We start from the raw sequence: 14,538 nt of genomic DNA on the forward strand, positions 1-14,538 counted from the left end.
CATATATTGCTTGTGGGTATACCATTTGCACTGATAATTGTAAACTTATAGAGACACAGCCTGTCCTGAGCACTGATGCTGATAAGAAATGAGGATGCACAAATCATTTTATCTCTGGCTGGGTAGGTGAGTGCTCAAGGTTTCTGGGGATGTAGCTGGGTGGCAGACTCTGACTGGGTAGATGGATAGAGAGCTGCTGGAACTTGAGAGGGACAGAAAGTTCATGGGGCTCTTTGGGCATGGAGATCCCTGGGGGCAGATGAGTGCTGAGGGAAAGGAAGGTATTTGAGTAGCTGGTATATGGAGGAATCGAGCAGCTGGCTATTGAGAGTGTAGGCGCAAGTCAGCCTGGGGCCAGTATCAGGCTCCTCACCCATGTGTTCTTGTCCTCCTTAACCTCCTGTTTTCTCTTTTGTTGTCCAGGTATTTGTATCTGCTTTTCTCCAATGATGACCTCCTGCCTTTAGACAACTGGGTTTTTAACACAGAAGCTCATCCCTTGCCTGTTTTACATTTAGCCAACACCACACTTTCAGGAAACCCTGCTTACCGATAAAAACAGGCCCAGGAAGAGGAGGAGAGACTGCACTCAGCTGTGTTTTGTTTACATGGACCACTTGAGACATTAGGCTGGAGAGGAGACAGACATCTGGTTAATCTAAGTTAAGACGCAGGGTGAGAAACAACCCCTGCCTTCAAAGCTCTTCAACCTGTAGATAAGAAAACTCTGAAATAATTCCTTTTTATACATGACCAAAACATGCTACTGGGGCATTTGCAGGACAGAGACCTTGTGTGCTTTGAATCTGAACGACAGAGTGGAGCCTGTTATTAATGATAGAATCCAGCAGCCAAAGGAACAACAGGCTTCCTGGCCAGAGGCTGGAGTTTGTTGCTGCTGGCCTTTGCAAGAAACTGCACACACATCTCCTGCTCAGATGGGGTGTATTCCAGAGACATTTGTTTTTTCTTTCTATTTTGAAGATGGCATGAGCAAAGCAACAATAAAAAATCAGCGTCACTGCACCAGCAGCACCAGGATTTGAAATTTTTTCTGTACCTATCTGAATTTTCTAATCTGCATCAGTTTGCCCAGACTAGCAGCCATTCCCAGTGCCTCTCAGACCTTTTCCTGCTTTTCATTTACCCCTTCATGACAAAGTCCAAAGACCCGTGAAGCACAATCACACCCAGCAAACAGCTACCAAGCATTTGTTTTTGTAATGTATTGGCAGCACTATGCTATTAGTTCACTGCACAAGGTATAGGCACAGAACACGGAAGACACAGCTTAATGTCCTGTTTCCCTTTATCATCAATCATGTCCTATGGAAAGGCCACATTCCCTTATATCAGTCCCTTCCACAAAGATAACAAAAATCACCCACCCTGGTTTATATGGCAGACTGCATCATGTTCACTGAGACAGTTCCTTTAGGTGAGATGCAGTAATTCATATTGTTGCATTATATCTGACCATACAATCTGTGGTTTTCCTTTACTCTTGTGTTTATACTTTGAACAGTGTTCAAAATCCTGCTTTGTAAATCTAAAGTCTTGCCTGGGGATTTTTAGGTGTATGGCAAGGGACCAAGTCTTCAGATTTTGGTTGCAAAACAAGTTTTATCTGGCCCGTGTAAAGCCAACATGAGATTCTTTGTGGAAACATGGTTACTTGAGATCAATTACACACCAGTGGAAGAAGAAATTCCTTTATACCTTTGATCTAGTTATTAAATAGTCATGCCCTGACTGGACTAGACTTTGCAAGGTCTCTTCCAGTGCTACGTTCTATGATTTTGTCTGGACAATACTAGCTGAAGCAACTCCCTGTTCTTAGTTTAGCTCCAACAGCTTTTCCCATCTGTTTCCTCATTGTGCTGTAAGGTAAGGGGATCGTGCATTTCTGTCTTCACTTAAAGCATAGGGGTCCTGAATCTTGTTTCCCATCACTGAGAATCTCTTCTCATTTATAGACTAGAATAGAATCCTATACACTCCGAAATAACTCCTGTTGACATCAGTGGTGTTTGTTTAAAGTGAATTTCACTTGCTGTTTTAATTTCTAAATATTTCTTTCATTTTTTTCTGCTAAGGGGGTAACTCTGTACCATGCATCCTGTCTTGCTGACAACTTATTACAGAAGTGTCTTAAGTCCATATTGTATGTGTAGACTGGAATCAGATTTTTGGTTAGGTATTTTAAGTGTTTATAATCAGCTGGCAATAAGACAACCTTCTAGAAGATGGCTTATTCTGTTAAACACATACGTAGAATGTTCACACTATTGGCCATTGGATCAGCCCATCTCAGAGCGTAGAATAGAATTGTATGTCATTTATTTGTACAGTCCTAGAAGCCAAATTTCCAGATCTTGCGTTTTCTCAAAACACAACAAAAGGGCAAAGAACCCCCATTGTGGACTATATTTATTTAAAAAACTTTAATCTTCAAAAGGCAAATCTTGTCACCCCTGTCCTGGCACCTTGAGGGCTAAAAAGGATTGTTCTCCTTTTTAAACTCTTCTTCACAGAGTTTAAAATCCTTTCACCAGGGAGCCTATCCCTTCAGCTGAGAAAGGGCTGGGTGTAGAACATCTAGAGGTGCTTCTGCTCTCTTCACACATTTACAATAGTCCTGCTGTAGCTTTATAATCAGTTCACTGCAGATGGAAACACTAGCACTAGACTCCCAGCCACAAAACACTTTTGTCTTTTGAATCCTTTGACCTTTGTAATGATTGGAGCCTTTCTGGGCTCTCTGTACATCATTCCCCTCATGTCAGCATAAGGAGAGGTTTGGGGGTTTTCTTTGAGTTTTAAGTCCCGGAAAAAGAACTTTCTATAATGAGAAAATTACCACAATGGGAACTCTAGGATGGATGGAGACAAAAGAATGCAGCCTACAGAGCGCTACAATGAACTCCATGGGCACCCTCACCATTGGTGCACAGCACTGTCCTGCAGAAAAGTATCCTTCAATACACAATGGCCCATCTTGTCCTGAGTGGCCTGGCTGCAAGCTGCCCCAGTTTGCATGTCTCACGTAGCTTTTAGTTTTTCTATTTTTAATCCCCAATTCACAGAAAAGCCTGTGGCCTTAATGCATAGACCAAAAGCCATGCCTGGAAAAGACAAGGGTAGAAGCACTGACTCCCATGGTGAGAGTCTGATCTTAATGCTAAGTTTTACTATATTCCACTTTGATATTAAAGATTTAAAAACTATCCCCTTGTCATCTGTTGGTGGACTCTAGGAACAAATGTTATCTGGATGATTGTTGCCAGACTGCAACTTTGAGAGAGAATTTAGAAAACACTCAAATTCAAGAGTTTTTACCTTAATACTAATTACTCAATAAACTTGAAAAAAGTCATATGTATGTAGGAGATAATTTTGATTCAAGTAATTGTTTACTTCAAATTAAAATAAATTGATTCTTTTTACTACTGCCATAAAATGTAATTTTCTAATTAGAAATTAATGACTGATTGAAGAACTAATGCTTTTCCATTTTAACATTCAAATATTTTGTAGTTTAAATTGATTTTTTTCATCCCAGTTTGAATCTGCCCTTCATTGCCTCCATGTTTTTGTCTCTCTGTCGGAGTGGGACTGAGGAAAAACAGGGAGACTTTTGTAACAGGCTCTATTCCAGCCCAGCCATATTCCAGCCATGGGAAGCACAGAAGGACTGCCAGACTCGTCAGAGAAAGGTCAAGGACAGAATTCTAGAGTCCCAAAAATAGAAACACCAAACCTCTCACTGATGTTTACTCTTTTCCCACCCGCTAGTTTCATTTCCCACTGGTTTGATTTACAGAACCACCATTCAAATTAATTGCCTGTGTGAGTCTCACAGGGGCTAATTCACTGCACACTGCCACAAGAAGTATTTGAATTTAGGTCCTGAGCCACTTCATAGTAAGGAGATTATAATTTTCTCTAGGCAGATGTACAATACTACCTTTTCTCCTGTGTCTAAACATGTCACAAGTTCCAGATTAAGGATATTTCCTTCCTGTTAAATAGTTATCACAGCATCTGCTAGTTTTGACTATATTCGAGTTTAGAATGCAATTGCTCGTCTCTCTTATAGCTATGAAGGTGCTGCCTGCTTCTAGAGAAATATGTTTTGTGAACTAATTGTTGTACTCTTCATGCATTGCAGCATTCTGGGATGCTCCCACAGCATAATGAATTTGGCTGCTGTGAATTTTGAGCAGATGTCCATAACAGTCTGACATAGGTGCTGAAGCATCCATCTTGTTTTCCTGACTTTAGGCAGTACGGCTGTTCCTCAGTGTGGGTATGTCTACATTGCCTCATTGGAAGAGGAGTAACAGTAGTTCAAATTAAGAGCTTTAATTCGAACTACCTAGTCCGTGCCGCGTGTCACCGCGAGCAGGGAGTTCGAACTACGGGGCATTTAAAAATGGCGGCGCCCGGGAACATGCAAATAAAGCCTGGGATATTTAAATCCCGGGCTTCATTTGCAAGTTCAAATGCCTACATTAGCCACCCTAGTTTGAACTAGAGTGGCAATGTAGACATACCCTTCTTTTCAGACCTAGGATACTGACCTGCAGCATGGAGTTAGCTGCAAGCAAGAGCTCAGACTCTGTTTTCTCTTGGGTACACATGACACACTAGCTCACTGTCACTTTCATTATATTGCTACTGTTTTATGGACTTTTTGGAAGGTAGAGAGATTTATTTTTTTTTAACAGAGTGACATTTTGTGTTAGCAGTCTCCAGATCTTGGGCTATATCTTCTCACAACACAGACTCATAGTTCTAGCTTTCATTCAGATAGCTGCTGTCTTGGGTGGCAATGTCTACAGTCATGTGTGTTCTTATAGGAAGAAACAGGAATGGAAAACAAAGTGTGCGCTTGTGGCAAAATGCCCTTGTGAAAAAGCCTGGAGACTCCCCAAATGGCCTGTTTTTTGTATTTTAGCACTCATTGAAATGAAGGGAGCAGTCATGATTTTCCTGACCAGTGTAGACAGATTTTTCTCCTAATAGTTGTGTTAGACAAAGCATACAGTAAGTATAAGATGTGGCTGTATGAGGTGGAACTTAGTGTCATGGAAGAGCCCCAAATGGAGATTGGACCTCTTCTACCTCTACATCATAAGAAGAGGCCAACCACTACCCCCCCTCCAAAAAAAACCCCACCCACCAACAAAAAGCAAATAACCAACTGCACAATACAATGCAAAATAAGTCAGCTATCAAGTAAGTTCTTTACTACCTCACATATCCCCACAAAGTGGTAATGCTCTACACTGGTCAGGAATGGAATTGCAATGTGTCTGAAAGGGTGGAGTGGAGCATAGGCTATGGCCCTTATAACTAACTAAAATAATTTAGCACAATTGTCTGAATTGGCTATCTGCAAACTGGATAGGGTTTATTCCACTTTTTCAGTTTCCTTGCACAAGTAAAACATGATATATGATGCCCTATCTTGTCATGAACTATACAACCATTTGTAGGTCTGCTCTGACATATGATACAGGGATCTATGCAGAAAAGGGGTAGAATGGATTCCATACTTTCCTTTTTGTTTTCTGTCTCTTTTTTGTCGGGTTCTTTGCAATCTTCTTGGCTGCTACAAAAGATGCTTCTGGATATAGCTGGGTACAAATATTCCTCACTTCCCTGGGATTCAGAGGTTTGGGCTGTTGTATCCTCACTTTCTTGAACTCTTGGTTCTTTCCTTTTTTCATTCATTTTCTTATAGTTGGGAACACAAAACTCTGTGCTTTAGCTGCATGGAACTTTCCAACTTTATCTTGTCAGATTTGTCCCTTTTCATCAGGAAGCCAATCCTCACAAAGATCCCAGAATCTGGGGCAATATTGTGGAGGGGGAGGGTTCATTTAATTGCATTTAGTGCACTTCCAATAATCAGCTAGTGAAATTTCAGGATCTTCATCAAATGAATCCGCATCACTCTTTCGTCTGATACATAGTTACCTGTTATACCTCATCATTTTCATCTGTGAGTTCTTGTCTTTCATTATGGTTATAATCTTCTGAATAAATGGACTCAACTTCAAACTCAACTCTGAACTGGTCTGAAACAGAACTCTGGTCAAACCATGCTTAATGAACTGGCATAAAGATCAAGATTTGCAGAGTCTGTTGATGTTGAGTCACTGTTATTGCTTGCTTCACAGACTAGTGCACTTACAACACACAAGAGGGGCTTTCATCGAATGTAAGGGAAGTGCTATCTGACTTACACCATTTTCTTCTTTCACTGGGTTGTTCCTCTGAAGAACATAAGAACGGCCATATTGGGTCAGACCAAAGGTCCATCTAGCCCAGTATCCCGTCTGTTGACAGTGGCCAATGCCAGATGCCTCAGAGGGAAGGATCACAACAGGTAATCCTCACGTGACTCCTTCCCTGTCTTCCATTTCCAGAGAAACAGAGGCCAGGGACACCATTCCTACCCATCCTCGCTAATAGCCATTGATGGACCTAACCTCTATGACTCTATCTAGCTCTTTTTTGAACCCTGTTAAAACCCTAGCCTTCACCGCATCCTCAGGCAAGGAGTTCCAAAGATTGACTCTGCACTGCATGAATAAAAACTTCCTTTTGTTTGTTTTAAACCTGCTGCCTATTAATTTCATTTGGTGACCCCCACTTCTTATATTGTGGAAATAAGTAAATAACTTTTCCTTATTCACTTTTTCCATACCAGTCATGATTTTATAGACCTCTGTTATATCCCCCCTTATTCTCCTCTTTTCTAAGCTGAAAAGTCCAAGTCTTTTTAATCTCTCCTCATATGGGACCCATTCTATACCCCTAATAATTTTTGTTGCCCTTTTCTGAACCTTTTCCAATGCTGATATATCTTTTTTGAGATGAGGGGACCACATCTGTACACAGTATTCAATATGTGGGCATACCATGGTTTTATACAGAGGCAATAAGATATTTTCTGTCTTATTCTCTATCCCTTTAATGACTCCTCACATTCTATTTGCTTTTTTGACTGCCGCTGCACACTAAGTGGTTGTTTTCAGAGAACTATCCACAATAACTCCAAGATCTCTCTCTTGACTAGTTGTCTCCAAATTAGTCCCCATCATATTGTGTATATAGTTTGGATTATGTTTTCCAATGTCCATTACTTTACATTTATCAACATTAAATTTCATTTGCCATTTTGTTGCCCGATCACTTAGTTTGGTGAGATCTTTTTGAAGCTCTTCACAGTCTGCTTTGGTCTTAACTATCTTGAGCAGTTTGGTATCATCTGCAAATTTTGCCATCTCACTGTTTACCCCTTTCTCTAGATCATATATAAATAAATTGAATAGGATGGGTCTCAGGACAGACCCTTAGGGGACCTTACTAGTTACCTCTCTCCACTCAGAAAACTTACCATTTATTCCTACCCTTTGTTTCCTGTCTCTTAACCAATTATCAATCCACGAAAGGACCTTCCCTCTCATCTCATGACAACTTACTTTACTTAAGAGCCTTTGGTGAGGGACCTTGTCAAAGGCTTTCTGGAAATCTAAGTATACTACATCCACTGGATCCCGCTTGGCCACATATTTTTTGACCCCCTCAAAGAACTCTAGCAGATTAGTAAGGCATGATTTCCCTTTACAGAAACCATGTTGACTTCCCCCAACAAATTATATTCATCCATGTGTCTGACAATTTTATTCTTTACTATAGTTTCAACTAATTTGTCCGGTATTGACATTAGACTCACCAGTCTGTAATTGCCAGGATCACCTCTAGAGCCCTTTTTAAATATTGGTGTCATGTTAGCTATCTTCCCATCATTCGCTATAGAAGCTGATTTCTATAGGATAGGTTACAAACCACAGTTAATAGTTCTGCAATTTCCCATTTGAGTTTTCAGAACTCTTGGGTGAATGCCATCTGATCCCGGGGACTTGTTACTGTTAAGTTTATCAATTTGTTCCAAAACCTCTTATAATGACACCTCAGTCTGGGACAATTCCTCAGACTTGTCACCTAAAAAGAATGGCTCAGGTTTGGGAATCTCCCCAATATTCTCAGCCATGAAGACTGAAGCAAAGAATTAAAGTCATAGAGGAGAAGCTAAATTATCATCTTTGAGGGCTCCTTTAGCATCTCGATCGTCCAAGGGTCCCACTGGTTGTTTAGCCGGCTTCTTGCTTCTGATGTCCTTAAAAAACATTTTACTATTACTTTTTGAGTTTTTGGCTAGCTGTTCTTCAAACTCCTTTTTTGGCTTTTCTATTATATTTTTACACTTAATTCGACCATGTCTGTGGTCCTTTCTATTTTCCTCACTAGGATTTGACTTCCACTTTTAAAAAGATATCTTTTTATCTAACACTGCTTTTTTTACCTGGTGGTTAACCCACGGTGGCACTTTTTTAGTTCTCTTATTGTGTTTTTTAATTTGAGGTATGCATTTCAGTTGGGCCTCTATTATGGTGTCTTTGAAAAGTTTCTATATATCTTGAACTTTCCATGCATCTTGAACTTTCTTTAGATTCACTGTGCATCCTCCTAGAAGAGTTAGGTGGCTTACCAGTCAAATTTAGGGATGTCTGTTTCTCATCAATTGATCTTGCATGGATTCCTTAAGAACATTGTCTTTTTCAAGTTGATCCTGGTCTCATTCTCTTGTCGACTGACTGCTGTCAAGTTTCTGGAAATCATGGCATATACTATCTTGGGTTCTTTTGCTGAAAAGCTTAGTACCCCAAATAGATCTCCAAGAAGATAATTTGCACAGTTGATAATATGCTGCTCTTTTTCATCATATAATTGTTCAGACATAATATATTGGCCAATATAAAATATTACCTCCTTCATAGTAAAAGTGTCCTTATGGGCACCAGCAAATTTTAATAACTCCCATAATGGTGGCTTTTGTTTAACCAGGGCCTCTTCCTTGCCAGGGGGACTGGCAGGGTTGTCTGATCGAGCTGACATCTTGGTGTTGCACATTGGCCCAGCCCCGTTCACACCTCAGGACTGGGACTTCCCCAGTTTCTAAATGGCCCCTTGCCCTTGTAGGCTGCATGAAGCTATCCTTCACTGCTGTCTTTTCATGCATGCTCTCTACCAACTCAGGCAGACAGGCATTTATTACACTTGAGGTATGTCTACGCGTAAGCTACCGCAGCAGCACTGCTGTAGCACATAAGTGAACATGTTAGCTACCACTGGCATAGTTACTCCACCTTCCTGAGAGGCAGTAGCTGGATTGATGGGAGTACTGTCCTGTCAACTGAGCACTGTCAACAATGGGGAAAAGGTCAAATTTATCTGCATCACTGGGGCATGGATTTTTCACACTCCTGAACAATATAGTTATATTGACCTAATTTCCTTGTGTAGACGAGGGCTTACTCCCATGTTTCTAAGGTTTTTGCCAGAGCCATAACACCTAGAGATTGATTTTATTTTAAAGAAATGAAAGCTGATGATCTGGAGAACAACTGAGTGATCTGACTACACCCCCACCATGACCCTTTCACTAGTCCTTCACATGCCATGTTTTGGGAAACATTACTCTGCCTCAAAGCGTAGGTTGGGCTGTCATACTGAGAGCAACCTGAGCTCCATTACAGGTTAGCATGTGCCCCGTTCTAATAAGGAGGACAAGCACTGGCTTTGACTTCTGTATAGTTGCCCACAAGGGTGGGGACCAATACAAGTTAGAGGGAATATTGCATAGCTGGTTTCAGTCAAAGTCTGTTGTCATTATCACTGTCATTCTGCCTCTACGCACTTCAAGGTCACAGATTATTTTTCCTCTGAAATAAAGGGGCAAGAGACAACCTTCTGATTTGGGAACCTTCTGGCTGCCTCCCACCTGGTACCCTGCATATGTACTTTTTACAGATGAAAGGTAATATTGTATATAAAAATATCAAATAAAGAATGTCTTTAAGTGAAAAGGGCATGTGCTGTGTTCTTATTCTCTGTCCATAGCAATAGGTCATGACACTGGGCTGTGGAGTGGGCTTCATTTTGTTGTCCTGCTGGTGTTGTAGCCAGCTTTGCCAGGCATTTCCTTTCCAGTGCTAAACATGCTTCAAGATCTGTTATTTCCAAACTTAAAGTTTGCCGTGAGCCTCATGGCTACCGTCAATGGATGAGTTCAAAGTTTGGAGTCTGTTCCGGATGCAATCAAGAATACAGCCAGCTGGGGTTGTCCTTTTACACAGGCATGTCTTAAATTTTAATACTTACGTCTGAAAAGAAAAAAATGTTTTGCATGTGGGGAACAGATACAGAGAAGCCTCCTAGTCTAATTTCCCCACACATCCTCTGCAGAAATACAGCACAACTTCATTGGAACCACAACCACAGTCTGAACTGTAGTGCATTGAACACATTTTGGATTCTACTTCATTCTACTTCACAATAAAAACAGGTAACATTTAGCACTTAATTTAACGCTTAAAATCACTATTTTATGTAACCTTGTAAACTCCCATACCTCACTATCCTGCACCTTAACCCCATGGCAGTCCCTCCCTACCATTGTGAGGATGTGTAGTGGGGTGGAGACGTCCCCCACTACCAGAAGGGAGAAAATACCCCTTTGAAAGCCATTTTGGGCACAGCCTAGCCCTGCCCCCTCACCTGACAGGAAGCCAAGGGGCGTGGCTAGGACTATAAGAACTCTGCCAGGGAGCTCAGTCAGGGCTGAGCCTCTGAGGGAGACAGAGGCCTGCCCAGAGCTCCTGGCTGATGAAGCCAAAACCTGGCCTGGGCCTCCCACAGCCACCTTCCATAGGGCTGGCGAAGACTGCCCTGCCTGGGCTGCCGAGGCCTGGCCAAGCCGGCCAGCAGAGCTACCCTCTGACCCAGAGGAGCCTGGGGCTCTGCTGGTGCCTGGCGAGTCTAAGGACCTGCCTGAGCCAGAGATCCTGCTCGAGCCTCAAGGCCTGCGGACACCCAGGGACCCCAAGGACTTGTTGGAGCTGAGGGACCAGCTTGAACCCTGAAGCCTGCCCGAACCCTGGGGCCTTGCGAACCCGCTGGACGCTGCAGGGTTCCGACCCACCGACGCCTGGATTGGGCCGCCCGGACCCTGCTGGGACGACACCGCCCTCGACTCCCTGCCTGACCTGCGGGAGACATAGGTGCCTGCGAAGGGGAAGATGAGGATTGGCCCAGGGGGTAGCACAGGCCCACAGCAGCCCGAGGCCAGCACGTTGCAGGCTGGAGCCCCTGCTGAGCCAGTAGCAGCTGCACTGCTGCATCCAGGGCCCCTGGGCTGGGGCGCAGTAGAGTGAGTGGGCCTGCGCCCCCTGCCACCCACCTACGGGGTGGCAGTCTCCCCCTTGCCACCGCTGCAGGTGTGCTACCTGCCCAGCTCCTGAACCAGGAGCTTCCTCAAACCTGTGTGTGTGTTGCCCCGCCCTGCTCCAGGGCCTGGGCTTACACACTGTTTGTCGCCCTGCCTTGCTCAAGGGCCTGGGCTTACATACTGTGCTTTGGTACCCTGCCGGGATCCAGGCCGGACCTCTTAAAGGGGCAGGACTAGGACCGCTGTCCTGCCCGGAACTGAGCTGAGAGACTTGAGTATATGTTGAACTTCTTACCCCAAGGCCCAGACCTGAAGCAAAGCCGGGCACATGAACTATTACCTCTCACCCCGACCTGAAGCAAGGCCAGCTATAGACTCCCTGACTTGGACTATTTTAATTTAGGATAGTGTAGTGGGGCGGACTGGCCGCCCACTGCACCAGAGGCGGAGGAACCCCCTCCCAAAGGCGTACCGACCTATAACCAGCCCCCAGAAGGGGGGAAGCTTAGAGGCTGTTGTGGGCACTGCCAGAGGGCAGTGTCCCGAAAACGACCCCATGACCAGCCGTCCGAGCTAATTCCCAGGACCGACGGCTGGTGGCGCTGTGGTGGTGAGTGAACCCTGTTACAGGATGGAACCAGATAATTTCATCATGGATCATTTCTTCTATTTGCTCATGCTACAGCCTTGCAAAGGTCGCCACTCCCTCTTGTCTAACTGCAAAGTCCACGAGGACCCAAGCATCTTTTACAGCCTTTCTGGCACAAGTTCCAATCCAGGACATTTGCAGAGAGGCAATGTGGTCGTCAGCTCACACTATCACATCACCCAACAGGCTAGAGACAATGCTGAGTTTGACCAGGTGGCATTATGGTCAGCATACCTGTGCAGCTGCTTGGGAGTTACCTACATTGAAATGGATATGAGCAAGTTCTCTGTAATGGACAGGAGAAGTGCTGACCAGCACCTGGTGACTAAGGGGTTAACTCAGGTAACTAGCAAAGGTGTTGGTCAAGGAAACCAATCAAGATAGAGGGTTGAAATTTGCATTGGTTATAGATTCCTTAACTGCTTTGTGTGTGAGAGAGAAACCAGGAGTTGAGACACACAGAATGATTTAAACCCAGGAAGGATTGCCATGCCTCCACGGAATTCAGGGTAAGGGAGTGGACTGACAAGAGAAAATTAGAAGTAAAAGGGAAAAGTGACTCCAGTCGCATTCAGGAGAATTTTTCTTTATTTTGTGGTTTGGTTTGAACTGGTCAGTGTGAGTCTGTGTCTCCCCTCCCCATTTGCTATCTTGCATCGTGCCCAGAGACTTTTCTCTGTGTTTTTGTTTCCCGTAGTTGTGCTGTAACATCTAGCAACCAAGTATGCTTTTTCAAGTTTCTTTTGTTTAGTAATAAAAATAATTTTCTTAAGTTAATAATTTGATTCTTGTGTCCTGGAAGGTCTGTCTGTGTGTGTGTATCTGCATGCCTCCGACTGCAGGGTCAGCTACCAGAGACTGCAGCTTGTTTTTCTCGTTTTTTCAAGCTCTTTTGGTACCCCTTGGAGTGATTTCAAGTGTTCACCTCTGGTTTTTAGGGACAAAAAAAGCACTTGATGGTGGCAGCGATTCCCAAAATCTGTGGATTATGATTCTGGGGGGAAGTTTTTTGTAACCAGTGCCTGTAGAGGCATGGTTTTGAAGCTCTCTTGTGGGCCTTCACTTTCTGCACTTGGAGTGCCAGAGTGAGGAATAACCCTGACATTCTCAAAGAAGAAAAAATGGTTACTGACCATCCTTAATTATTGTTCTTCAAGAAGTGTCCATTCCATGACCCATCCTCCTAACCTCTGTCGGAGTAGGCTGATAAGGAACTGAGAGGTTGGCAGGCCTCTTTATACCAGCACTATGAGTGCATGAGTCCAAAGGATGCCAGAGCCAACCCAATGGATACCACTGAGGGAAAACTTTCCAGCAGCAGTACTTTAGGCAAACAAAATGCAGGACAATGTAGCACTTTAAAGACTAACAAGATGGTTTATTAGATGATGAGCTTTCGTGGGCCAGACCCACTTCCTCAGATCAAATAGTGGAAGAAAGTAGTCACAACCATATATACCAAAGGATACAATTAAAAAAATGAACAAATATGAAAAGGACAAATCACATAGTCTTTAAAGTGCTACATTGTCCTGCATTTTGCTTCAACTACCCCAGATTAACACGGCTACATTTCTATCACTATTCTACATTTAGGCAAACACACACCTACATTAGAATGAACATTGTCAACATGACTCGAAAAACAAGAGGCAAGGTTAATAACTGTTTTTTCTGCGTTGTCTTTTCATTAGGAGTTGTGTTGGACTGTATCCAGTAGTTGTCATTTGTGTTGATCAGTAGCTTAGAAAAGCAAGGACTGGATTTTCTGGCTGTAGGATTTCTGTCTGTCTCAATAGCTATATCAGTCTCTCGATTCACTTGTGGATAATGTAGGGTGCTAATGACATGATCAGAATTATATTCCCTGCAAGATGACTTAAATTCTGCTGCAGCTAATAGTGGTCCATTGTCCATCACTAGTTGGTTTGGAATACTAAAATGAGCAAAAGTGCACTTCATGAAACGTGCTGTCTTCCAGTCTGCTGCAGACTTTACTTTTATTTTTTGTTTCCTTCAATATAAAATAATTCCCCAACCCCGACTCCTGCATGTCCCACACCCCCCACAGCCACCTGCCCTGAGCCACCTGCATCCCCACCTTTTAGTGTCCCCTTCACACACCCAACCTCCTGCTCTGTACCTCTGGCAGCTCCGACCCCCTGCCCTGAACCTCTCCATACCCCCACACATTCCAATAGGAATAAAACTGCATTAATAGCTGAAAATAAGAGTATTGCTTTAATTATATATATTTTACATTCATAATATTTTACATTACAAATCCTCCAGGTTTCAGTTTTTACTTTTTGTCAGGTGGAATAGGTTTGCCTCCATAACCATATTGTCAGGGCCTCACCCAAGTAGACAGTAAAGGTGGATCCTCTTGCTGAAGTAAAGCGATTTTATATTCAGTATATGAACAGAGATTGGAATGATCTCTCTCATCCTTATTAGATTAGTCTGTTATGTCGGGTACACAATTTACAGTAGAAAGTAGTTTTAAAAACTACTTCCTAAGAATAAACACACGCACCCGTAGAGGGAGAGGGGGCAGGTTGCGATAGGATAGTACATGTAAGAA

General features: G+C 43.1%; 1 protein-coding gene and 1 pseudogene across 4 annotated transcripts in view; one reads left to right on the forward strand and one right to left on the reverse strand.

The window, feature by feature from the left end:
- Positions 1-9,947, forward strand: part of MAN1A2 (mannosidase alpha class 1A member 2) — a 234,973-nt gene extending 225,026 nt beyond the window's left edge. For all 4 annotated transcript variants that reach the window (XM_006135741.5, XM_075904629.2, XM_089772094.1 and 1 more), the window contains one exon: positions 424-9,947. In XM_006135741.5, coding sequence (XP_006135803.3) covers positions 424-556 — 133 coding nt within the window. In that variant the 3' untranslated portion in view covers positions 557-9,947. The remainder of the gene's footprint in view (positions 1-423) is intronic.
- Positions 5,359-8,988, reverse strand: LOC102453208 (E3 ubiquitin-protein ligase Mdm2-like; annotated as a pseudogene).
- Positions 9,948-14,538: the final 4,591 nt, after the last annotated feature.

This window comes from Pelodiscus sinensis, chromosome 1 (genome assembly GCF_052426305.1).
Source record: "Pelodiscus sinensis isolate ZL-2025 chromosome 1, ASM5242630v1, whole genome shotgun sequence".
Lineage (NCBI taxonomy): Eukaryota > Metazoa > Chordata > Testudines > Trionychidae > Pelodiscus > Pelodiscus sinensis.